General features: G+C 37.7%; 4 protein-coding genes across 4 annotated transcripts; 2 read left to right on the top strand and 2 right to left on the bottom strand.

The window, feature by feature from the left end:
* The first annotated feature begins 546 nt into the window (after window positions 1-546).
* On the top strand, window positions 547-5,308 carry LOC140169381 (uncharacterized). The gene is made up of 6 exons (XM_072192639.1): window positions 547-656; window positions 1,487-1,539; window positions 1,785-2,064; window positions 3,469-3,620; window positions 4,140-4,350; window positions 5,175-5,308. The coding sequence occupies exons 1-6, from the start codon at window positions 593-595 to the stop codon at window positions 5,306-5,308; spliced, it is 894 nt and encodes a 297-aa protein (XP_072048740.1). The 5' UTR covers window positions 547-592.
* Window positions 5,309-9,509: 4,201 nt separating this feature from the next.
* On the top strand, window positions 9,510-16,168 carry LOC140170020 (uricase-like). The gene is made up of 6 exons (XM_072193330.1): window positions 9,510-9,690; window positions 10,024-10,219; window positions 10,503-10,640; window positions 13,574-13,667; window positions 13,805-13,867; window positions 15,477-16,168. Exons 1-3 carry the CDS (start codon window positions 9,634-9,636, stop codon window positions 10,544-10,546), a joined length of 297 nt encoding a protein of 98 aa, XP_072049431.1. The 5' UTR covers window positions 9,510-9,633; the 3' UTR covers window positions 10,547-10,640; window positions 13,574-13,667; window positions 13,805-13,867; window positions 15,477-16,168.
* Window positions 16,169-17,274: 1,106 nt separating this feature from the next.
* On the bottom strand, window positions 17,275-18,375 carry LOC140169380 (mitochondrial dynamics protein MID49-like). The gene has a single exon (XM_072192638.1). The coding sequence runs from the start codon at window positions 18,373-18,375 to the stop codon at window positions 17,275-17,277; it is 1,101 nt and encodes a 366-aa protein (XP_072048739.1).
* Window positions 18,376-23,234: 4,859 nt separating this feature from the next.
* LOC140169379 (uncharacterized) lies at window positions 23,235-24,727 on the bottom strand. The gene is made up of 2 exons (XM_072192637.1): window positions 23,656-24,727; window positions 23,235-23,242 (listed from the first exon to the last, which is right to left on the bottom strand). Exons 1-2 carry the CDS (start codon window positions 24,725-24,727, stop codon window positions 23,235-23,237), a joined length of 1,080 nt encoding a protein of 359 aa, XP_072048738.1.
* Window positions 24,728-25,671: the final 944 nt, after the last annotated feature.

The following is a 25,671-nucleotide window of genomic DNA, read 5'->3' as shown; positions in this document are numbered from 1 at the left end:
TTTATATTAGACTATACGCTCGTAGTACAAATCACAGGTTGGAAGCCCTTTCCATAATAAACCTTGAGTTTATGTGAAATAAATGTTGAATGGTGTAGGGCCTACTACCACTCAGTGAGCCTTGTTTTTAAATACCACTCAAGGGGCAATGTTTTTAAATACCCCTCAGGGGGCATTTTTAAATACTCCTCAAGGGGCTTTCATACCGCTCAAGGGGCATTTTTTACACCTTTGGTAATGCAACTTTTTACGCGCTTTAATTCTGGGAGCAACACGGCCCCAATAACGAATACTGGTTACTTCGAATGTAGGAAAACATTTTCGAATATATTAGGGGGTCTTATTTCTTTGGAACCGTTTATATGAAACTAAGATTAAGAATAATTAGAATCCGCTAAGCTATGAGCTAATTAGGTCTGTTACGTATAGTGCTCAATTACAGGAAACTAAAAGGAATGCTCCGCCCATCATGCGCCTGACATAATCATATAAACATGATAAACGCGATAGCCTATTTGAAAACGGACTATTTCATCACAGATGAAACCGATGCCGAACTGACTGTAAGTCAGTAAAACAACGAAGTGAAACAATGACTGCGAAACTCAGATGGCTCATTTCTGGCATAGCAGTAATCCAGCTTTGCATTGCTTCAGGTACGAACTAACGTTTTCTTATGCATGTATTTTCTTCATAGTTGTGTCTACTTTTTGGTAAATTTGTAGTGTAGAATATTTTAAATAATCACTTTTAAGGGAAGCAGGATAGGCCTATTGTAATTAATTTTCAAAATCATTTTGGTCCTATTCAGTAATCGCTCCCCCGATTCCAGTTTGGGGAGCTAATATTTCTATAGATCTACCACGAGCTGAGGTTACTTTCGCGACGCGTCGACGGTAGGGGCTTTGTAATAATAATGAGCCCTGGGGAGGGCAGTAGGGGGGATTTTTGTCAGCTCAAAAATAAAACGGGGGGCAAGCGTTGTTTAGCACACAGTTATGAGCACCTTTGATATAATGCTCTGAGATTTACATTCGAGTTATATTGTTTACTCTTTCTCTTTTAACCAATTCGATTCGGAACCGGGGCACAACTTTTAAATGTACCGACGGAAATATTTTTTCTTTTAGATCAGTGCGACGCTGATGAATCTAAAAAGTGGTGGGGGTGGAGTAAAATTTGCAACAAATTTTCTACACGCTTTTAGGTTTATATATCAATATCATTCAGTTTCGCAACGTCAGCAGTCAACGGAAGGGTGCTACCGGCAATCCATTCACAGACTGTATTTTTTATATTGTCTTTACATGGAAACCCAACTGTCAAAAAGTGAACGAGCATTTTTGCACATTAATTTTATAATCAGTTATTGTATAATTTCTAGGAAATATTAAAAACGAAGTCATTTCATTCGTGAAAAGTCTGGATACAAGTCGGCTTTTTACATGTTTTAATAGCATTGTTTCTTTTCTTTTTAATTTAACAGTTTATTCAGTAACTATTACGTTAAGAGAGGGTCCTGGGAGTATCGTGAATACCGTAAGTATAAATACCTGCACAATTTCGCACAAGTGAAAACTTTTCATTGCACTGTGCTTTAAAATTCAGATTCAATTTAGATAGATGCACACCATCGCCCACATGTCTGTGCTTTGGTATGTTCAACATGTTATCATGCTGACAAAAACACTGATGAGATTCGTGAGGCTACTCAACATATCAGTGCTTGCATTATTATTTTCTATTATAGTTATTTGCTTGCAAACTGTTCTTTTTCATTTTAGAATGGAAATAAAGTGTTGACAGCAAGCGTTGGGGACACATTCATATTAATCTGTACTGTGGCAGGCAGAGTCACTACTGGCATCTGGCACCATGATAACTCAGCTATCACTGTTAATGGTGATGTAGTGGCTGATGACGGGAAGTATGACATAACGGTGGAGGACAGAGGAAACACAGATATGTATGTCCTTCAGATTCAATCCATAAATGTCGGTGACGCAGGGGAATATCTCTGTCGATCTGGAAGTGATGTAGATAGCATTAATCTGCTTGTTGCGGGTAAGTTCCTCTTTGAACTTTAGACATTTTCATGATTATAGTAGTGGCGAAACCAGTAGGCTAATTGGCTTGAGCACCCTCACTCTGGACGTTTGTCCTTCTCCCCTCAATAAGCCCTATAAATGGAAGACCATGGACTATAATGAAGAATGTCCAGGTTTTGCCACTCGAAAACTGTCGATTACGAAATTACTGAACACATATCATCCCATATCAAATGGTCAAGATTTCGTTCCGGATACGAACGGTTACGGTAATTTGGTACTCCCAAACCACAAAACGCTTGTCAGAAATACTTGAAAACTAAAACTGTCCGGGGCTAGTATGTGGTCCAAAATCGAAACGTCGCCACATAGGAGCATATTGCCCAATTGTAGTGTTAACGTTGACGTAACCAAATCGGCCAAACATGGCCGATACCCCATCGGATGACTCACGTTACGTCCCATCTGCATATTTTTTGAATCAGTCTGCCCTGAGTGTACTTATTTAAGAGAGGCGCTACCTCGATCATAAAAGTGAGGACAGTTTGAGCTCGAGCCCTTGTGTAAGACCATGGGCAGTGTACAAGAGTCTATCGTGGTCATGGTTGCGGCCATTCCAAAAGGTGATTATGAATGCGTGATTTTATTAATGAGCTGCGCTGACAAAAAGTAATTCTCGTATAAATAAAGCGGACGCGGCCATAAAAACGTCTTAAGTTTATAAGCATAAGTAATTATCTCGTTCATAGATTTTTTATCTAGCTTGTTAGCTATTAAAACAAAATGTATGGTAGAGTTACCTATTTAGATTTGTTTTTATAATTTTATTACCGTTTTAACCTGAATTGTGGATGATGATTGTGGATGATGATTGACAGCTGCATATCGACGGTACAAAAAGTGATTCCAGGCGTGATTACCTAGAGGGTTGGCACAGTTCACTACCGCACTGTTTGTCACGTAAGCAGACCGTGACCTGACCGCTTGTACAAGAGACTGGCAATCACAACTAGTTATAAAACGAATTTATAAAGCCGTCTCTCAACACGCGATATTCAAAATTCCTGGGCGCCGAAATTATCGAGTCCAATGACATCCCAGTAATACAAATGACGTCATTGCACTGGACAATTTCGGCGCGGCAATTTTGAATATCGCGTGTTGAAAGCCGGTTGTTTTTATTCGTTTTTATAATCATATGATGTTCTTCGTGCTTGATAATTATTTTCTAACATAAAGCATAATGTTGTGATTGCCGGAAACATTTGTTAAACAGTTTTTGTCCTCCGAATCGGTAAAGGCAGTTTGTACAGAGTACCGCTAGCTTGGTCTGCCCCAAAGTCAAAATGCTGCATCTACATGTAAATAACATAGCAGATACTTCACTTAATTAAGGTATTATCTTAATATTGCTTTATAGGTGAACAAACCGATGGTGGCAATACTAATGGGCTTAATGATGGATCCAAAGGTGGTGGAGACGGGAAAGAAGGCAAAGGATCTACCGATGGTAGAATTCGTATAACGAGTGCCGTGGCAGTTAGTCCAACTTCTATACAAGTCAATTGGGAGGCAAGTTGCAGATTTTGTTATATAAAACCATCCTACGTGTTACCATGGTTACAGCACATTACACAATATTATTGGTGCAGGTGTAAATCCTGTACGCATCATTATCAGTGATTGGGCAAACCATAATAATAACGCCCTAAAATTCATTAAAATTCTGATATTTGCGTTTTTGGAACAAGCTAGGCATGCATGATATACTTGTTATATAATAGTTGATATAATAAGCCCGGGAACATTCTAGGCCTGAGATATGTTTCTCATACGAGTACAGTATAATAGTATCATGAACAAAATAACAGTAATCTCATCCTTCATGACAATGATTACAATGACTGCTGTTATGTGGACCATATTGTGATACCTGTTTTAACAACTATGAAAATGAAACCACTGTCAAACTTTTTTTGGCAGCATTATAGCAAAGGTGAGATCTCAGGCCTTAGCCTCATCTCCCATATGTTTGAGCAACCTCCTTAGGTCGGTACTACATTGTAATATTTTCCACGTGTCCTAATATAGGCGGGTATTACAAGTGGAATCGATGGGTTTGTTCTTGATGTCGTCAATGCCGATGAATTGCCGGTAGCAGAGAAGATAGTTCCACCAAGCTCAGTATCCACAACAATGGAAAACCTGCAACCAGATACAGTATACAAAGTTGCGTTACACGACTTTATTGGAAGGGCCATGGGACAACAGAGTGACTTTGTCAACGTCAGAACACTGTCAGGTAAGTACAAAAGGCAAACGAAAAGATGACTTCTTTATTTATTTATAACAATAGGCTAGAAAGGCTGGACAAACCCAATAGTGAAATCACTAAATTAAAGGGATGCCCATTACATCAAAAACAAAAAACAAAACAAAAAACCATAATTACGACAAGGACAGGTGGAATGGAGAAATAAAAGGAGACCAAACGAAATGGCTACACGAGGTGGAGACAAACAGCAGATTTAAAGGCTGGTAGGGAGGTGCTTTTGACAACATCCTCGGGCAGGTAGTTCCATAAGGTGGGAACATATGGGTAAAAAGACCTTTGCTTAGAAAGGTGTGTCCCTTGCCATGGGACAACAGAGCAAATTTGTCAACGTCAGAACTCCGCCAGGTATGTACAAAAGGCAAACGAAAAGATAACTTGTTTATTTCTCTAGGAAGGTGTGTCCCTTGGCCATGGTCTGTAAAAATCAAAGCACTATGTTGTTATCTAACATTACTGAAAAATCAAATTAATTTTAAAGCAAAAAGGTATCAGATTATTGTGTTGATTAGCAATATGTATAAATCGATTTTTAGTACGACTATGCATAACTATAATAGAGGACGATCAGTAGCGTTATGATTGAATGACAGTCTTAGTCTTATTTCGCCTGGTTCTTACCCTAACATGGCATGTTAGGGTAATGACATTAGGGCATGATGTAGTGATCGCAAGGGTCATATTGATTGTCCATACGGATACCATGGGGCTCACAGACAGTTGTTCTTTTTGGTAAACAGAACTTGAACATTTTGGTGTTTCAAAATATGGTAAAAACATGTTACACTTTTCAGAACCGGATCAGGATCCATGCTTGAGTTCTCCATGCCGCGATGGTGCAATCTGCGTTGAAGAAGGAAATGGATATATTTGTCAGTGTTCACCTGGATGGACTGGAGATCTTTGTGATATTAGAGTCACGCGGTAGCATGACCAGCAAGTTTTAAAAAAAACGACTGATAAAGAAGAATAAGAAGATGCACCGCGGGACTATATTTACACGAAACAAAACGCTATTGTTCTATGATATTTTTCGCTGGGTACAAAATATATCTAAAACCATGCTAAATCGTATTTACTATCCAAAGTGTAATATTTTAATAACTCATTAATTCAAAAAGTTACACCAATCATACAGTCAATCCGATTGTTTGATAATAAATAAACATTCTTGCTTTATTTCACGCGGTATTTCATAGCCAAAATTAGTGGAAAATCATAGCTAATCATACTGATATCCACAATCTTTCGTCACTGCTACAGCCATACATGGCTGTCACTGTCGCACTACCTTTTGAGATTCACTTTCAAATATACCCTAGTATATTCCTGGATACCCTACATACAAATTCTGGATCCCATTCGCCAACAAATCAAGTTTTTCGCAATTCTTTTATTCTTTCCGGACCACAGCATACATTCATATTAATAAATACTCCACTTTCACACGTCGTTATAACGGGTCGTCCCCGTGGCGAAGCGGTTAAGGTCCTGGACTTCTAATCCACTTATGAATTTTTGCTCAGGTTCGAAACTTCCCACCACTTTTTTTTCTTAATGTTTTATTAACCAATGTATTGTCATAAATCAAGAATAACACCATCTCGAACATCCATTGCTATTATGATATTATTTTTTTTCATCAAACAAACATGTCTGATTTTTTATTCTCATTTAGGCCTAGGCCTAGGCCTAGGCCTACTTTCACCATCCAGAGATGCTTTCACCATGCCTGACTATCATGACATCTTCGTTATTTAAAACACATTTATCATTGGCTCTGTTCACAGTTCAATCTGAAATTATATTTGCAATAAATATTATAAATTGTCACAAATTAAAATCACAAACCGCGAAAGATCGCCAACAACTGCCGCTGAATATTGATATCAAACTAGATTTCACCGCAGGGCTATAAAGAACCACAAACCGCGACATTTGGATATCCAACTAGATAGCCCAGCAGGGCTACAAAGAATCACACACCACGAAATATGGATATCCAACAGGCTTAAACTATAAATTAGCTCCCGATAGAGGGCAGGGCCTGATAAGGGTAATTAAAATCACAAACCGCGAAAGATCGCTGACAACCGCCGCTTAATAGGGATATCCAACTAGATTGCCCCGCAGGGCTACAAAGAACCACAAACCGCGAAATTTGCATATCCAACAAGATTGCCCGCAGGCTTATCGATTATAAAGAACCACAAACCGTGAAATATGGATATTCAACAAATTAAGACCACAAACCGCGAAAGATCGCCAACAACTGCCGTTAAATTTGGATATCCAACTAGATTGCCTCGCAGGGCTATGAAGAACCACAAACCGCGAAATTTGGATATCCAACAAGCTTAAACTAATTAACTGCCGATAGAGGGCTTGATAAGGGAAATTAAAATCACAAACCGCGAAAGATCGCCGACAACCTCCGCTTAATAGGGATATCCAACTTGATTGCCCCGCAGGGCTACAAAGAACCAAAAACCGCGAAATGTGGATAGCCAACAAATTAAGACCACAAACCGCGATAAAATGAAATGAAATGAAATGAAGAGCCACAAACCGCGAAATTTGGATATGCAACTAGATTGCCCCACAGGGCTACAAAGAACCACAAACCACGAAATATGGATATCCAACAAGCTTAAACTATAAATTAGCTCCCGATTGAGGGCAGGCTTGATACGGGAAATTAAAACCACAAACCACGAAAGATCGCAGATAACCGCCGCTTACTAGGCATATCCAACTAGGTTGGCCCGCAGGGCTACAAAGAACCACAAACCGCGAAATTTGGATATCCAACTAGATTGCCCACAGGCCTATAGATTATAAAGAACCACAAACCGCGAAATATGGATATCCAATAAATTAAGACCACAAACCGCGATAAACGAAATGAAACGAAATGAAGAGCCACAAACCGCGAAATTTGTATTTGCAACTAGATTGCCCCACAGGGCTACGAAGAACCACAAACCACGAAATATGGATATCCAACAAGCTTAAACTATAAATTAGCTCCCGATAGAGGCCAGTGCTTGATAAGGAAATTAAAACCACAAACCACGAAAGATCGCAGATAACCGCCGCTTAATAGGCATATCCAACTAGGTTGATTCCGCAGAACTATAAAGAACCACAAACATTCAAACACGATTATCTTGCCTAGTCGGGGCATTTAGACGCTTCCGTAGTATAGGCTTAAATATATGCGCATTTACCAGTTCCAACTTGGAAGTAAATTCTGTACATATTTACGTTGCCTTGAATAATTAAAGTATATTAAAATATATATTGATCATTGTGTACGCCTCAGTCACGCGTGACGAGCAAGTTTTAAAAATAAACGACTGATAAAGTTTTGTTTAATTATTTATTGTCATAAATCATGAACAGCAACTTCAAACATCTATTTTCGTTTTATGGAGCACTTTGTAACCTGATGACTTTCCAAGCTTGGAGCTGCTTGGTTACATTCATAAAGAAAAGAATCTACCAAAAAACGTTGACAACGTAAAGAAATCAGCAAGTTTAAAAAACCCACCTCGGCTCACTTTTTGAAACTTGGTCCCAAGTTTCAAAAAGTGAGCCGAGGTGGGTTTCTTTAAACTTGCTGATTTCTTTACGTTGTCAACGTTTTTTGGTAGATTAGTAAGTACATCATATAATAGATAATAGGGCACCTACATGTACACTCAAATGGCATGTTAACCGCGTGGCTTTAAATTACTTAAACTTTTTCGTGAGTTTAAAAAAAAGACAATCTGCAGATTGGTTAAAAAACTTGTCAAATCCGTCGAGTATATAGCGAATTATGTGTAAAGTTTTAATCCATAGTGGTATAGACGAATCCAATTTCACCATTCCTACTCCTCAATGGCAGCCATAGCCGCGACGGGGACCCAGCTCTTTCACCTAATATGTCACGGAAATGATGCGACCTTGAAGGGTATTTTAAACTGCATTCTATCACCCGTGTTACACGTAGACAAAAGAATGATGACAGTATACAACACAAAAGAATCTAACATCGAATTTTAAGCGGGTTTAATCCACCCAATTGGGCACTCACAACACCTGTTTGGTGCATGCGGGGAACCAAATATGGCCGACCAAATCGTGACCATGACTTGGTTCGTTGGATTCGCCTATAGAAACCACCACGAACGACGATGTGTCCGCCATTTTTAATCTGGTGTTTGTAGCCGACTCCGGGAGCTGATGCTAGCAATAATCATGATGTTGGAATCCCGTTGGAATATTTACTTCAAATTTCCATCTAACATATTCATGATGTTCAGATGTGCAGCTGGAATATACACTCGTGGTTTATATCAGGGATTTGTTGAGGGATCTAAAATGAGCGTTTATTGCGTTTCGACAGTATTTTTGTGGGACATGAGAGCACCTCAGACCTATCGAATTGCATTCTGAATACGAAGCATGTCTTTCTGATATCAAATAATTTTCATTTTTGAAAATCACAATATAATACAAATTTATGACAAATTATAAAAATTTGATATTTTTCAAATTTTTGATATATAACAGTCCTCGAAGTAAATTATATAAATCTAATGACATATTCTTAAAGTGTATGTAGCAGGAGGAAAAGCCGACGGTCAATTGAAAATTTTGACCTTTCATATTGAAGATATGGATTTTTTCCCAAAAGACCAATTTTTTTTGGCGTTTTGGGAAAAAATCCATATCTTCAATACGAAAGGTCGACATTTTCAATTGATCGTCGGCTTTTCATCCCACCTACATACACTTTAAGTATAAATCATCAGATTTATAAAGTTTACTTCAAGTACTGTTAAATATAAAAAATATCAATTTTTAATGATTTGCCATAAAATGTGTATTAAATTACGAATTTCAAAAATCAAAATTATTTGATATCAGAATGACATTCTTCGTATTCAGAATGCAATTCGATATGTCTGATGTGCTCTAATGTCCCACAATAAATACTGTCCAAACGTTCATACCCCAGCCCTTAACCTCGTTACATTTCATTGTTACCGGACTGAACTAGAACAGCACGGTAGACATCTCTGATATATATGTCACGAACATAACGTTTTTGCTTCCTTTTCTTTCTTTTTCAGATATTGAGAACATTCAGAAGCATGATGGTATTCGTGTAATGCGCATGCGTCAAGAAGGAGACGTTTCTTACACATCAAGGACGTAATCGTGGATATTACGCTGGTGCTAACAACTGGCAACAATGCTGACATGATTGCCGCGGATACTATAACGAATAGTGTGTACGCATTAGCGAACGAAAACGGTGTAAGTCGCATGAAATGCTTGGTTTGCTTTTGATGTTTAGTATGAACCTAATCCTCAGCCTAGAATTAATAATATAGCTAAGTTTAGGCTTAATGACAATCCAGTGCAGTACTTGTGACTAATGTGGCAACTATGAGTCTCAGATGCGAACATTATTCCGGGACATTATTATTAAGCTATAAATAGAATCAGCAATTTGACGTCGTATTTTAAGAGTCATGTTACACACCGGATGTAGTACTCCAAAATACAGAATAACCAGGATATTTAAATACGACTTGATATTACCTTGAGGTGAACTCATGCATGACTTGTTCCTGATTACCTTTGCAGATAGACACTCCTGAACAGTTCGCCATTGACGTTTGTCAAACACATCTGGACACGTACACTCAGGTTTCATCATGTAAAGCCTATGTGGAGGAAATGCCATGGAGACGAATGGACATTCTTGGAGTTGAATTGAACAGCGCTTTCATCAATACCCCAGAAGCAGTAAGGTTTGCCGAAGTTCAGCAGAACAGAGACGGTGAGTACAAAACATCTCAATAGTTCTGTTGTTAGGGGGAGGATATTCGCATATATTAGCAAAAGCTTACACTCAATGTCATTGAATGTATGTAATCTACACCCAATGAACCCTTTTTTTTATCTTCCTTTTTAGTTAAAAAACATGTTTTAGACCAAAATATTTACTTAAGTGAAATATATTTGCATAGTATGAATTACTAGTAGGCCTACATTCGATAAGCATGATAAGGGACCGAAAGGCTTTGTATGTGAAACTTTGCCGATCCTTGATGTACTTACAGATTCCTCAGAGGTTTTCTCAGGTTTCAAAACCTGCGTATCTTAAAGACCACAGAAGGAAGTTCCAACAGAGTGATATCTACCGAGGTGTTACTCAAATGGTTGAATGACGATGCCAACGCTGACTACGATGATGTATGGTGAGATTTTTTAATGTAAAGACAGCGATTAGCATCCTTGCTGAAGCAGGCAAGCAGGATTACAATTTTTAAATGTATTGCCCCGCACTAGAAGCAGTCTGCACTCGTCACCTGGCATACCTGTGTACGTATGCATGCATTCATAGATTGAATACAATGCAGCTCTTTTATATGACACTAATCTGCTAACCTTACAGGTGCGAATGAAACGTACATGGACTCAGCACAATGTGAAATGTCTATAGCATTTCAATCCAGGTCTTTTGGCCCATTCTTTGATAATGTACGTATGGTGCGATATAGAGGTACAGCGTACGTCTGATGCAGGGAAATACATTCACAAACAGTTTTGACTCATTACTATGGTAAATGATCCCATTACATCACTTCTTCTACGGGGAATGGCCAACTGATTTTGATCTCCAACTGGATTTGATTTTGATTTCCAATTTGATGTTGATTTTTTTATCTCCAACTGCACTTTATTTTGATTTGCAATTTGATTTTGATTTTGATCTCCAACTGTATTTTATTTTGATCTCCAACTGCATTTTATTTTGATCTCCAACTGAATTTTATTTTGATCTCCAACTGGATTTGATTTTGATTCCCCATTTGATGTTGATTTTTATCTCCAACTGCATTTTATTTTCATCTCCAATTTGATTTTGATTTTGATCTCCAACTGCATTTTATTTTGATCTCCAACTGCATTTTATTTTGATCTCCAACTGAATTTTATTTTGATCTCCAACTGAATTTTATTTTGATCTCCAACTGAATTTTATTTTGATTTCCAATTTGATTTTGATTTTGATCTCCAACTGCATTTTATTTTGATCTCCAACTAAATTTGATTTTCATATACAACTGAATTTGATTTTCATATAGCAGCGCTGGGTAGAAATAATACGGAAAACCGTAACATTGGCAACAGAAAATAAACGGGTTCCCTCGCGCGTCCTTCCAAATTCGTTCAAGGCGAGCATGTTAATTTGTATAGAGGTTATCCGTGTTCTATAAGCTGCATTTTCTTCCTACATTCTTCCGTCAGAAAATTTATTTCTTTTATATTTATACCGCACGGGGGGGCACTCAACTTTGGAAGTGACGGGTATGTGCCTACCGGAGTCGTGAAGTAGGGGCCTCATACTGCAGTTACTGTCCGTTTTCCTATACACAATACACAGTGCTCTTTCCCATTGACGCGTGACCTCTACAAATAGCCCTACGTTAAAAGTATGGGGATATGACTAGTTAACGTCGCTGTGTGAAAAATAACCGGCCAATATTAAAAGTACTCTTCTAAAGTTCTAGAAAATATAGTATTGAAAATGTCCTAAATTTTTAGCTAGTTTAGATGTTTGGAAATATTCGTACTTTGGTGTTTTAGTTAATGTTATAGGTAATAGTACATTGTCTAGTTAACGTCGCTGTGTGAAAAATAGCCGGCTAATATTAATATTACTCTTCTAAAATTCTAGACAATATAGTTTTGTAACATGTCCTAAATTTTTAGCTAATTTAGGTGTTTGGAGAGGGTCGCACTTTTGTGTTTTAGGAAGGATATGTAAACGACAGATAACACCAAAAATATGAAGAAATTATTTCCAAACCGTGTTAAGTCAACAATCATTATGTTGCTCATTTTCAAGAATGCTGGTTTACAAAAAGCACGCCATTGTCTCATTTCGTGAACAAAGGTACACATACCATTGTTTCCTTTCCTTTATAATCGGTTACCCAACTGAAGCTATAATACCAGCTTTATTGCGATATCGCACATGAAGACAGACACTTGTGCACAACCAGAGAAGATCCGATTTAATCAGTTGAGCTGTTTCAATGAGTGTTATGTTGGTTTAATAGCTTTTAATGGGGTTTAAGTCCTGCAAAGGTCGAGATGAATTCTACTGTAGACATGACTGCATCATGTATCAGGTACAAAGCGTTATTTAAAAAAAGGGGGTCATTGGGTACAAACAAAATAAAAAAGGGGGTCATTGGGTACAATATTTTGAAAAAAAGGGGGTCATCGAGTATAAGATTTTTAAAAAAAAGTGTCATCGGGTAGAAAATTTTGAAGAAATGGAGCAAAATTTTGAAAATTTCGGCATAATTTTGAAAAAATGGAGCAAAATTTGACAGTTTCGGCATTTTTTTGTTCCATTTTGATGATGCTATTATAGAAAAAAGGGGGTCATTGGGTAGCCGCAACTAAAAAAGGGGGGTCATCGGGTATGGCTTTTAAAAAAAGGGGTCATCGGGTATAGTCGACTTCAAAAGAGGAGGCCTATTGACAGGCACATACCGTCACTTCCAAAGTTGAGTGCCCCCCGGGATACCGCATGTGTAAATAAAAGCTAATAGCATGAATAGAGTGGCAAAAAGCAGAAAACTAAAATATCTTTGGTGAACATTGGAACTGTGTCGAGCGAGTACCTTGAGACAGGTGGATGTGAGTTCATAAGAGCAATGTCGGGGATTATAGATCACAATTTTTCAATCGATGTGGAGAGATGAGGTCCGACCAACAGCCATTATACAATGTTATAACGAATGGTTCATGTTCAACTAATTCCAGCGTAACACATATTCTCTAGCAATCGGTTATACGATGGAACTGGTAGGCATATTATAAATTCGGGATATTAAATATCTTCCTGACCAGCCAGATCAGCGCATGGTCAAAGACGATTCCTTACTAGCCACAGGCCGTCCGCTGGAATTAGTTGAACATGAACCATTCGTTATAATGGCTGTTGGTCGGACCTCCTCTCCACATCGATTGAAAAATTGTGATCTAAAAATAAATGTGATCTAAAAATAAAAATCTATAATCCCCGACATTGCTCTTATGAACTCACATCCACCTGAGACGCTTCTCCCCAAAGTTACACTAAATATAACCTTGTATTTTGTTGGCTATCTAGGGAATCCGTGACAAACTCCACGCTATCAGCTATCAGTGGACCACTCGGTTCTGCATTTGAGACATTGGAAAATTTACTAACGGAGTTTCCTCAGGTTGGTTATCTTTGTTTGTGCTTACATGTCTTTCATATAGCAATTCTGATTTGCGGTAAACGATGGAAATTAAAGGGCATGATATTTAGATAATAGATTATTATATACATTATCATGATTATGTATTTCTCTTTCAGATCAAACAAGCTGAGACGGAAGTACAATACTTCCAGTATTCCCCGGTAACCAGCAATAGGCAGGTAAGTTAATTGAAAAACGATATTCCAAGGGTTGTGTAGCGTGCTAAACGAGCTAATAAGCTAATAAGACATACTTATGTGATTCACATTCAGCTGTTGCATGCGTTGCACCTATCCTCAGGTATCTCTCCATGCATCTAACATTACATCTTAACCATCCAAATGCCGTAGATAAAAACTTTGATAAATATACTTTGATCAGCTCGTAATCGGCGGGGGATTTCTTTTAGAATACCCTACCACTGTAGATTTTCAATGGGGTTCTTTTATGAACGACCCATACACATACACTGTGAATGTAAAAAATGGTAGGGTATTCTAAAAGTTAGCCTCGGCGGGCCTTATAACATCGCGGATTAATATCAAAATATTTTATTTTGAGAATTTTCTTGTGACATGTAGCCGGAAGCATCACGAATTATTTCAAGTCCCATGCTTTGTCTAAAACACAAAATTTAGACCAGGCAGGTCAACTAATTGCACTCTTAACATGCTTAACTTGGGTCTACTTTTAGGCGTAGTGGTAAAAACCTTACATTTCTCCCCTATTACGAGCTGATCAAACTATAGTCACGATTCAAAATATAACGAAATTGAATTCACCATTGGCTAACACGTGATTTTGAAATACAAAGTCAAGAAATCTAAGCATGTGGTATGTTGCGCCAAAATACTTTTCGATTCATAATCCGCTGGAGTTTGAAAACGAACTCCAGTGTAAGTATTTTGTTTTTCAATTTCTAATTGGTAACCGACTACCATGACTAAACTCGTGAGTTATAGTCATCCTTGCTGTTCACCAACCTGATCATTTTGGATTATTCTGAAATATACATTTTGTTAATTAGACTTTCTTTTCTCATTTGACACCATGTTTGTGAAAATCGAACAAGAATTGACCAAGATATGCGCCTCCAAACCCTTAACCCCTAAAATCAGAAGTCGCAATTTCCACGATTTTCAATGGGAACGCATCGTTGTGCACACAAGTACCACATGACCACAGACCAATCAATAAAGCACACAATGTAATTTTGGGGCTTGAGGGTTTGAGGCGCATATCTTGGTCGGTTCTTGCTCGATTTCCCCGAACAGGGTGTCAAATGAGAAAGTGAAGCCCAATTAACAAAATGTATATTTCAGAATAATCAAAAATTATCAGTTTGTTGGACAGCAAGGATGACTATAACTGACGGGTTTTCTTTGTGCCTGGTGTATTTTGAACGGGCTTTCAGCCTTGTAGTCTTGTCAGCCTTGAACATCACGTGACACGTGTTCTGTACCATCTGGATAAAAACATATAACCTAGCGACCCAGTGGCCGTTTTTTCCCTCATGAAAGCCAATTTTACACACGATGCAAGCTTGAATTGCGCGAAAATGTTGAACGGGGGCCCAACTAATTGTGCATAGCCTTTGAGCCCAAACTAGTAAAAAAAACTCAGTAAAATTTGTCTATTACTAATTCCATTGCAAATTACATTGTAGCAATGGTCTTTTTTATTTCATTTTTTAAAGCGAAATTACAATTGAAAATCTTTTATTGTTAAAGTTTGTTTGTGTAAAATATCATGTTCACTTATTAGTATCAACATTTTCTTTTACTGCAGGTATTTGCCCCAGTGGACAGTCATCGCAGCGTTGTTGCAGCAGCTTTAACACGGCAACAATGAGTTCAATATTAATGTTTCTACAAAGACCAGTAAATGAATTTCACAGCAAAAGTTTGATGACTGATGGCTAAATTTAGAACTTTAGCAAACCTTGCCCATTTTTGTTCTGAAAGTATACAGTACACAAGTGATGAACAAATTTTAATCTTTCCCCTGAGTAGCCAGTGCACATAAACGTTGAAAAAAAACAGTGCATCCAGCCGGATTCGAACCGGTGACCTTCGTAATACTAGCACGACGCTATAACACAAGTGATGTGCCGAAAAATACTTGAAGTGATTTATATATCACAAAATAGTGCCGTATCGCTTTACACGTACGTTCCTTTGTTCTTCCTCATGAATAAAGTCTCATTATTCTTCTTCACTGATTCAAGCAGAAATTGAAATGGATAAACCAGTAACACATAATAAGGTTCTGATGACCATTTAGAACTAAAAAAGGCGAAAAAAGACATGACGAGATGCGTTTCACGTTCTTTTCTTCGAAATTTGATCATATAGTCGTTCAATTTACTATAGAATAATCTGTATACTGTATGTATTTTAGTATGTGGGAATGGGAAACAGGTTAACATAATTAATAACACTTGAATAGTATTATATATCATATTCTATTCTATTCTATTCTATTCTATTCTATTCTATGATATTATATGATATGATATTATATTATATTATATTATATTATATTATATTATATTATATTATATTATATTATATTATATAATATTATATTATATTTTATTATTGTTGTTGTTGTTTAAATTTCCTGACTTAATGTTAGATATCCCCTTAATAGCATAAGGTGCGTGTTAAATGAAATCATAACTATACTTTTGATCTAACAGGCTAATACATGCATTTTGTAATACATTTTACTGAACAAATAAATCATTATAATAGCATGTGCTTATTCAGTCCGGTGTTGCATTAATTCGATTGTTGGAGAAACCCAACTGGCGGTCCCTACAATCTCTCCTCCCCCTTTTAACTGCAATGTTCTATACGCATTACGCGCACCGTGCATTTATAAGTGCGTATATCGTTAGTCTCAGTTCCAAGCTGGATTGTGCTTCTTCGTCACGAATGAATAAATTGTCAAATTAAAGCATAAAATAAATGTTGGTGTTTATACAGCCTGTCTCAAAAAATTGTGCAAGTAAAAGCGCCCTCTTTGGCAATTAGAAAATATTATTGTGACATAATGCTAACCTCACCGTCAAAGCAAATACCGTTTGTTCTGTTTTTGCTTATTTTAATCTCGAGATATGTTTAGTTAAAATCATGTCAACGAAATTGTGCATGTCGTATAGGGGGCCTATGTTTGCAATTTTACTGAGCAATTGTAAAATGTGTGTCAAGTTATGCAAATAAAAATTTTGCGGGTTTTTTTTTTTTGGGGGGGTATTTTTTAACCCTTTATCTCCATTCTTAATTAATACAGAAATGAAATATTCGAGTGAATGTTCATACGTGTTGGTATTCAAAACTGCAGGTAAAGATCAAACTTTACCTGCAGAAATTAAATAGTTATTCCTAACATTCATCTCCTACTTAATATTATTCACATTACCTCACTTCCTATACGTGAGCTTATCCTTTTTATGGACTCTTCTTGTTTATTTTTGTCTGACACAAAGCAACGCAATTAACCTCTCGTGACCTTGGCCCGTTCCTGATATTTAACAACAATGGTCGTCAGAGTTTATAACACACAGTATATCCCTACTGTATCACTTTTCTTGAATTTGAAGCAAAGGTATAAGATTCTGTTCTGGTAATTTTATAATGCTATCCAGCCACAAACTCACATCGACAAGAGATTTACCACTACATTCTGCCAACAAATTTCGATCTCTATCAAAATAACTTGGTAATGAGCCACTATCTATCCAATTTTTCAATTCTCGTAATAATTCTAACACCCGATCACTAAGGTCTACAGGCAGCCATCTTGTCTGATGGTCACACAAGTGAAAGAAGACCGTCTTCAGTTGATATGAATTCAGGACCGAAAGCACACTACAATTGTATCGCAATGCTTTGACGATTATCAGAACCTTTCGCCGGCAACCAATTTTCACATCTTCTGCTATCCGTAATCGTGCTTCCTTGTGATATGATTTACGCCATATGTGACAGAGAGGGTTGGCGTTGTGGAACTCCGGTATATTGTTTTCATTGTTGGCATTCATTGTCCCACATGAGCATTGTTTTATGTAAGGCAGATTCTTTGCCACCAGACAATTAGTTCCCTGTAAATGTAAGTATGGTGTTATATCAAGTGATATCGGATGATCAAAGGTCTCGTCTGAAGACCCGATTATAGTTGCCGAGACAGCCGGACCGGACTCACTGATATGTGCTTTCAAACCCATGTAATGAAGCGAATTAATCAGCGCTCGTTTTACAGCTACTTTAACCGCTCGAGGTGAAATATACTTTCCATGTAAAAACGTATCAACAGGTGAAGTTGCAAGAGGTGCCCCCTGTGCGTTTTGTCTCATAACCAGCCAAAGTCCATCTACAAAACCGGGAAGAAAATCATTGACCTTTCGCATACACCATACATCTGGCGAGAGTTCGATGGAAAATGTTGCGTCAAAATCACTGAAGCCACGCACTGCTAGCGTCTCATAAACACTACCAACTCTTTCAATTTTACCAAAATCCAACATAGGATATGCACCTCGTAAAACTTTATCAAGTTTCGTAAGCAAGGCGTTAATGATCATATGTTTCGTTGACATTGCTGATGTTGTCACAGTTGTATCCATGTGGTATTCATAGTAAGATTCTAGGTAGTCTTGCAGTTGACTTATTGTGTGAGCCATGATTAGGCCTACACGTAGTTTTGATAGGTTATATACTGCTTAGTGCTTTAACAGTCAACACCAACAATTATCTAAAGGGCTTTTCCTGTCGCTAGTCAGTAGACCTTGTCCGTCAATGGTGTACACTGTTTATTGTACTATTTAAAAATAGTTAAGACAGAGTTCAATGACTACCCATTGACCCGAGATAAATATCCTATAGGGCTATAAGGAACAACCCAAAAGTTCGATGAAGCCCTATAAACGAAAGTCCTTTCGTTAGAAGGCTAACCCCTCCCCCCTCCCTTCTGACGTAAGTTTTCGAAAATTCCAACCCGGATTCATAGGATACAGGACCGTTGCTATGGTGGATGGGGATGTGGAGGAGTGCAACAATGCAATGATATTGATCACGTTTATGGAAGAAACCAATATTCTATTTTATTTTAAAATAGTTTTCTTCATACATTTCTGGGCACGAAAAAAATTATGACTTGCTGGATTTTCAAATAAAAAAGAATCAAGGTGTGGTACAGCTGATTTAAAATGAACTTACAAATTGCAGGTTGCGAGTACTGCACTCTAGTATATTGATTTGAAATTATTTCGAAGCAACCACTGTAAAATGTCAATATCGTACTTCAGAAAATACTAAAATATATATATTAAATCCTTAAAAAAGATCAACTTTGACCGATGTTATAACTACTTTTTTACAAACGTAATCGGACTTTTTGACCCCTATATGCCTCCCTAACGAAAGGACTTTCGTTTATTATAGGTCTTCATCGAACTTTTGGGTTGTTCCCTTAAGGATGAAACTTTTCAGCCATGAAGGTTTATGCTGACGTGGGAGTCAATAATTGGGATAATCAGCTTAATCTAAATCTCCTCTCTTTTCATCTTCTCTGATTGAATGTAGGAATTGCTTAAATCTGTGGGTTATCTCACCTAACAATGACATATATAAAATCATCAATCTGATCGCTTTCTTAATTATGTTAAACGTCGTCTTTCATGCAGCATTCTGACACAGATTTAGCATTATTATTATATATTGCAATTGTCATTATAATTTTGTTATCGCTGAGCCGACATTTAATGCCGCATAATAATAGAAGTTGGTAATAAAGAATATCTGAAGGCCAGTTTGCATTACCATGGACTCACTCAAAACGCTACTGACCTGCAGCTGCACTTTTTATTGTTATGCATAGTCTAGGTGGAAGCAGTCGTTCGATACTCCATTTTTCAGTAATGTCAGATAAAACCACATCTTGTAAACATTTTCTGGTGTTAAAATTAGAATTGTGTCTATTACAGCTCAACTTACCGTACTTTTGCCTAACCAGACAGTCCATGCCAAAATTGTTACTACACCTTTACATTTCATCGAATCTCTTTTTGATGTCTGTCATTTTGAACATCATACTTGAAAGATGTATGCTATGTAGAAACTTTATTTTGCAATTTCATAATTTGCATATTATTAGCATATTTGCAAGAAAAAACATGAAAATCAAAAAATACCTATATTTTTCACAATTTCAATATTTTATTAGAAATTAAGCATGTAGGCCGTTTGTTATGACTTGATGAATGAAACTGTTAGACAGATTTTGATATTTTTGCTTATTTTTCCTTTTTTGCCCCAAAATGTGTAAAAATCACAATTTTTTGTATTACCTATATTTTCTTTGAATATTTATCAAATTTCTTAATTTTGGTATAATACAGTGCAGAAAAAGATGTTAAAAAAATCAGTTAAAACAGATTTCCAATAAATTGTTCCATTTTCATTTTTGGGTTAAATACTCAATTTTCATGCGCGGGATATTTGAAACATAAAATGAAAACATGTCCATTGCACTTTTTCCTCGAGATGTACTATAATATCAAGGTTACGGATATATTATAATCCCTTCTTATCTTCACTGATCCATCAGATACCTATTGTTATGAATGATCAATGAAAAGGTTCAGAACTGGGCTAATAATGGTCTTGTCAAGTATCTATAGTTATTTTCATGACTGTGTCAACTCAAAAATCATGCAAGGTCGAATGTAGGCAAAGTACGGTAAGTTGAGCTGTAGTGAAATATTTTCGCGTTCAAACTAATATACGAGGGTCATTCAAAAAGTTCTACCTGTTGGGTCTTAACTTTTGTTTTGTTAAAGGTAGCTACTTGAAAATTTACATGCATATAGTTCGTAATATCACATACAGGTGGTGACAAAATCATGTCAAGACCATTTTCAGATTTTTGTTGGTGACCTGAAAACCACAGTAAGATATGGTTCACCGGAAACGGTCAAAATATGTACAATATTTACAAAGGCGTCTCAAGTACAGTGTGTTGAAGATCATATAATTATTCCATTTGGTCATGTTATACAGTAAAAACTGTATAAAACACAAGAATAACTAGACTTAGCTGTGGTCTAAGACCACGAACACAGCCGTGTTTTGACGCCTTAATGCCCTTTGACCTCAAAATATATAAAACGCCCATAGACATTGGCTAATGTCAGTGTATGGGTGCAAGTGGCACCACTTTGCTATGTTATTTGTGGCAGAAAGGGGCATTTTGAAGGTTTTTCGTCTCAGACCGGAAGTGACCCCTTAATGACCTTTGACCCCAAATGAAAAAATACCACATGTACAATAGGTAAACACAATTCACGTGTGAATATACCACCACCCTCCAATGTTTTTCTTAGCAAATAAAAATTTTTGAAGGTTTTTCGTTTTATACCGGAATACGCCCTAATGACCTTTGATTCCAAATTTGTGAGGACCCCATAGACACTGGGTAATAACAATGCATATGTGCAAGTGGCGTCACTGTCATACGTAATTTGTGGAAGAAGAAGCATTTTAAAGGAATTTCGTTTTATACCGGAAGTAGCCCCTTAATGACCTTTGACCCTAAATGAAAAAATACCACAAATGCACAGAGTAACTACAATTTATTTGTGAACATACCGTTACTGTCCTATGTTTTTCTTAGCAAATAAAAAATTTTGAAGGTTTTTCGTTTTATACCGGAAGTGACCCCTTAATGACCTTTGACCCCAAATCTGTGAGGACCCCATAGACACTGGCTAATAACAATGCATGTGTGCAAATGGTGTCACTCTCCTACGTAATCTGTGAGAGAAGAAGCATTTTGAGTTGAAATCACGTTTTTGACCCCTATGACCCCTGTTTGACCTTTGACCCCACGAGTTTCATGTGACATGTAGGGGCATGGTCAATGATGGTTGTGACTAAGTAAGGTCAAAATTGGCGCAAGCATGTAAGTGCTAGAGCAAATGTAGTGGTCGGCAGAAGAAGAACTAGAGCTACTGTGGCTCACAAGCCACGAATGTCAGGCGGTGATTGATTCTGATTAGCATCGTTTGACCTTAGACCTCGGGTAAACTCATGCTATACTCCCCAAGTGTCAAGGATCATTTTCTGCAAGTTACAGCTCGATTGGAGCAACTTTAAATTTGACCTGACCTTTGACCTCGGATGACCTTTCCGGTTTTATACTCCTGAGGTATTAGGGATTGTGTTCCCGGAGTTACAGGCTGATCGGAGTAACTTCAAATTTGACCTGACCTTTAACCTTGGATGACCTTTGCGGTTTTATACTCCTGAAATGTCGGGGATCATTCGGAGCAACTTTAAATTTGACCTGACCTTTGACCTCTGATGACCTTCACGGTTTTATACTCCTCCAGTGTCAGGGTTTGTTTTCCCTGAGTCACAGGCTGTTTGGAGCAACTTAAATTTGACCTGACCTTTGACCTCGGATGACCTTTGCGGTTTTACACTTCTGAAGTGTCGAGGATCATTTTCCTGAGTTGCAGCTCAATCGGAGCAACTTAAAATTTGACCTGACCTTTGACCTCAGATGACCTTTATGGATTTATACTCCTTAAGTGTCAGGGATTGTTTTCCCTGAGTTACAGGTCAATTGGAGCAACTTTAAATTTGACCTGACCTTTGACCTCGGATGACCTTTGCAATTTCATATTCCTCAATTGTCAGTGATCATTTTCTCGGAGTTACAGCCCCATGGGATTAACTTTGAATTTGACCTGACTCCCCTCCTCCCCTACCCACGCTGCCCTCCCGCACTTTCCCATATAACCAAGCAAAAGTGCATTCCTAACACAGTTCCCCGTGCCTATACTTGGTCCATATAGCAAATAGCCCCCCCCCCAAAAGAAAGAAAATCTTATGTGAGATGCACTGTCAGCTATCTACCCAAAACCACACCACTGCCCCTACACTGGACAATCTCTGACATGTTCAGTTTGGTCTAGACTGTGGTTAAGATTTAATATGTTGAGACTTTCAAAATATTTACTATGCTTATCTCTCATTATCAAAACAGCAGACAAGCTGTCTCCCTGCCTAAGTTATCACCCAAATTGCTGCCTCTAATGATAGCTGCTTCATAACATTTCACACAAATATTTTCACAAAATGACCCCTATCAAGCCTTACATGAACTTTGACCCCAATCTGTGGTACAACTTATTTGAAGCTTGGGCCAGCGGTTCTTGCTAACCATGTTTGGTGGTCATAGCATGTCATTTAAAGGAGCAGTAGCATTTTTAAGATTTTCACAAAATGACCCCTAATAACCCTTATATGACCTTTGACCCCTATCCGTGTAGAAGTTATATTAAGCTTGGGTCAGTGCTTCTTGTGGCCAAGTTTGGTCAAAATTGGTGCAAGCATCTGGCACTAGTAGCAATTTTTGGTTCTACTAAAGAAGAAAGAAAGAAAGAAGATTTGAGAGCTTCACAGTATATCAGGCGGATAAATCCGCCTGACATAAAGAAAGAAGAAAGAACCTGTAAGAAAAAAGACACAGCCGTGACTAACTGGCTGTGTAATCATAAAATTATATGTACTGGTTAAAAGGTTGCCTAAAACTGAAAATGATGGACATTAATATGCACAAAACTAATAGAACAAATAGCCAGTGTATTATTTACATTGTTCTAAAACAAATCCAGTAAAATAGGTGATGTTGACATACCTCAATGACGTTTCGTGCTGTATCACAGCACTTTCTCAAATTGAATGACCAGCTTTGACCTTAGACGTCTGTTGCTTCCTGTTGGTAGCTGACGTAGGTGGCGCTGTTAGTAGCTGATCATAGATGTGCGGAAGGAAGTAGTTTCCACAATCCCTATTGAGAGTGTTAGCCTGCCCCCTCTTTCGTATCCAAATTGATTCCTTCATATGCCTTCTTTTTCTGTTGGTTTCAATGTCTTTTATCTTGGCTTCGTCCCAACCGATCACGTGATTGTCTTCAGCGACATGGTCCGTGAGAGCGGATTTTCTAGGGGCGCTTTCAACCGATGTTTTTCTTTGTGCTCTGGTGTAGGGTTTTTCCGAGGCAGCGTCTGATTCAGATTTGTGCTCTTTCATTCTCGTACCAAAGAGTCTTGAGGTTTCACCGATGTAAGATTTTGGGCAACCTAAGCATGGAATTTCATAAACACAATCAGCTGTCGTTTTGACGTCCCGTTTATCTTTAGGGTGAACTAGATGGTTTCTGAGTGTTTTGTGTGGCTTGAAATTTGCTTGGTAACCGTGCTTCTTAAAGATTCTCTTTGTCTTTTCCGAAAGACCCTGTTTGTATGGGAGACACACAAAGCCGCGGCTTTTTGTTTGCGACTGATCTTTGACTACTGGCTTGCTCGGTTTTTTAACAGATTTAAATGCCCACTCCGGGTATCCACAGCGAGAAAGCGCTTCCTTTATTCTACTTTCCTCCAACTCTCTATCTTTCTCCTCGGTGACAACTTTATCTTTCCTGTCCATAAGTGTCCGGATTACACTGAGTTTGTGTTGTAGGGGGTGGTGCGATTGGAAATGCAAGTATTGATCTGTATGTGTCGCTTTTCTGTAAACTAAGAGCTTGATGGAACCGTTGGGCTTCTTGACTATTAGTGTATCCAAGAAAGGAATTTGCTTGTTTTCTTCCGTTTCAAAGGTGAACTTAATGTTGCCGGTTTTGTCTATTTGATTTAGATGCTCTGTGAGAGGTTCTGCGGATCCTTTGTTAACAATTTCCAACACGTCATCCACGTAACGTTTCCATAGCCTAGGTTTTATGTCAAGGGGGGCTGTCACGAGCGCTTCTTGTTCAAGCCACTCCATGTACAAGTTCGCTACAATCGGGCTGACTGGCGAACCCATAGCTGTGCCAAACCGTTGTTGATATATTTGGCCCCGGAAGGAAAAGTAAGTAGTGGTGAGAGCAAACTCGAGAACTTCCATGATGTCATCTATGGAAAGCTTAGTCCTTTCATTCAGCGTGTTGTCATCTTCCAGTCGCTTCCTAATGATCTTAATGGTCATTCAATTTGAGAAAGTGCTGTGATACAGCACGAAACGTCATTGAGGTATGTCAACATCACCTATTTTACTGGATTTGTTTTAGAACAATGTAAATAATTTTCAATGGACAATCCTGATGAATCTATTTGCGGAGCCAGTGTATTAAAATTAGTATAAATGACCACAAACTCAGTTTATGAAGATATTGACTTCAATAAAACATGGTGTAAAATTGTGGCATTATGTCGGTTTCTTTGGAATAAAACACCACAATAGATCAGAAAGGGAATTAAATTTACTTTTTTGGCTGAAAAATATGTTATAGTAGCTTTAACTTTTGTTTTTTATCAAAAGCGCAGCTAGAAAAGTCATGATGTAGGGATGGACACTATGCTGATTGTCATTAACTGAGATGTTACAAGATATCCCTCCAAAATTGGAATTCTGGGTAACTTCTGTCCATCAAAATTGTACTTTTTCAGTCACAGATGATGTTTTGGACTGTAAGGTGTAGATTAATTCAAAATTTATATTGTTACTAATATGATTTTTTTATATAAAGAGGGAAGTTCGTACATTGGCTGCACCCATGTTTTCAAGTGCAATATCCAAAGATGCGTCACCGTTTCACCACCTGTAGGTGACATTACGAACTATATGTATGCAGATTTTCAAGTAGCTACCTTTAACAAAACAAAAGTTATGACACAACAGGTAGAACTTTTTGAATAACCCTCGTAATTTCGCCGATTATTTATTAAGGCACATCGTACCATGGAAATAACAGGGTCAGTCCATGTCAAATCAACCAAATTTCTGAAAAGTTCCCAGGTGGCCCTCTCAGATTTTGATGAAATTCCATCAGAATATTCTTTTGTGGCCACAATGAACCCATACAAAAATTTGGCTTCATAGGCCATGTCGTTTTTTAGAAGTTTGGCCCAGAACCCCCCTTTTTGGCACTC

The sequence above is a fragment of the Amphiura filiformis genome, chromosome 14, assembly GCF_039555335.1.
Source record: "Amphiura filiformis chromosome 14, Afil_fr2py, whole genome shotgun sequence".
NCBI classification, from domain to species: domain Eukaryota; kingdom Metazoa; phylum Echinodermata; class Ophiuroidea; order Amphilepidida; family Amphiuridae; genus Amphiura; species Amphiura filiformis.
The sequence above is the reverse complement of the archived record's forward strand: the minus strand, read 5'-3'. Positions and strand labels throughout refer to the sequence as shown.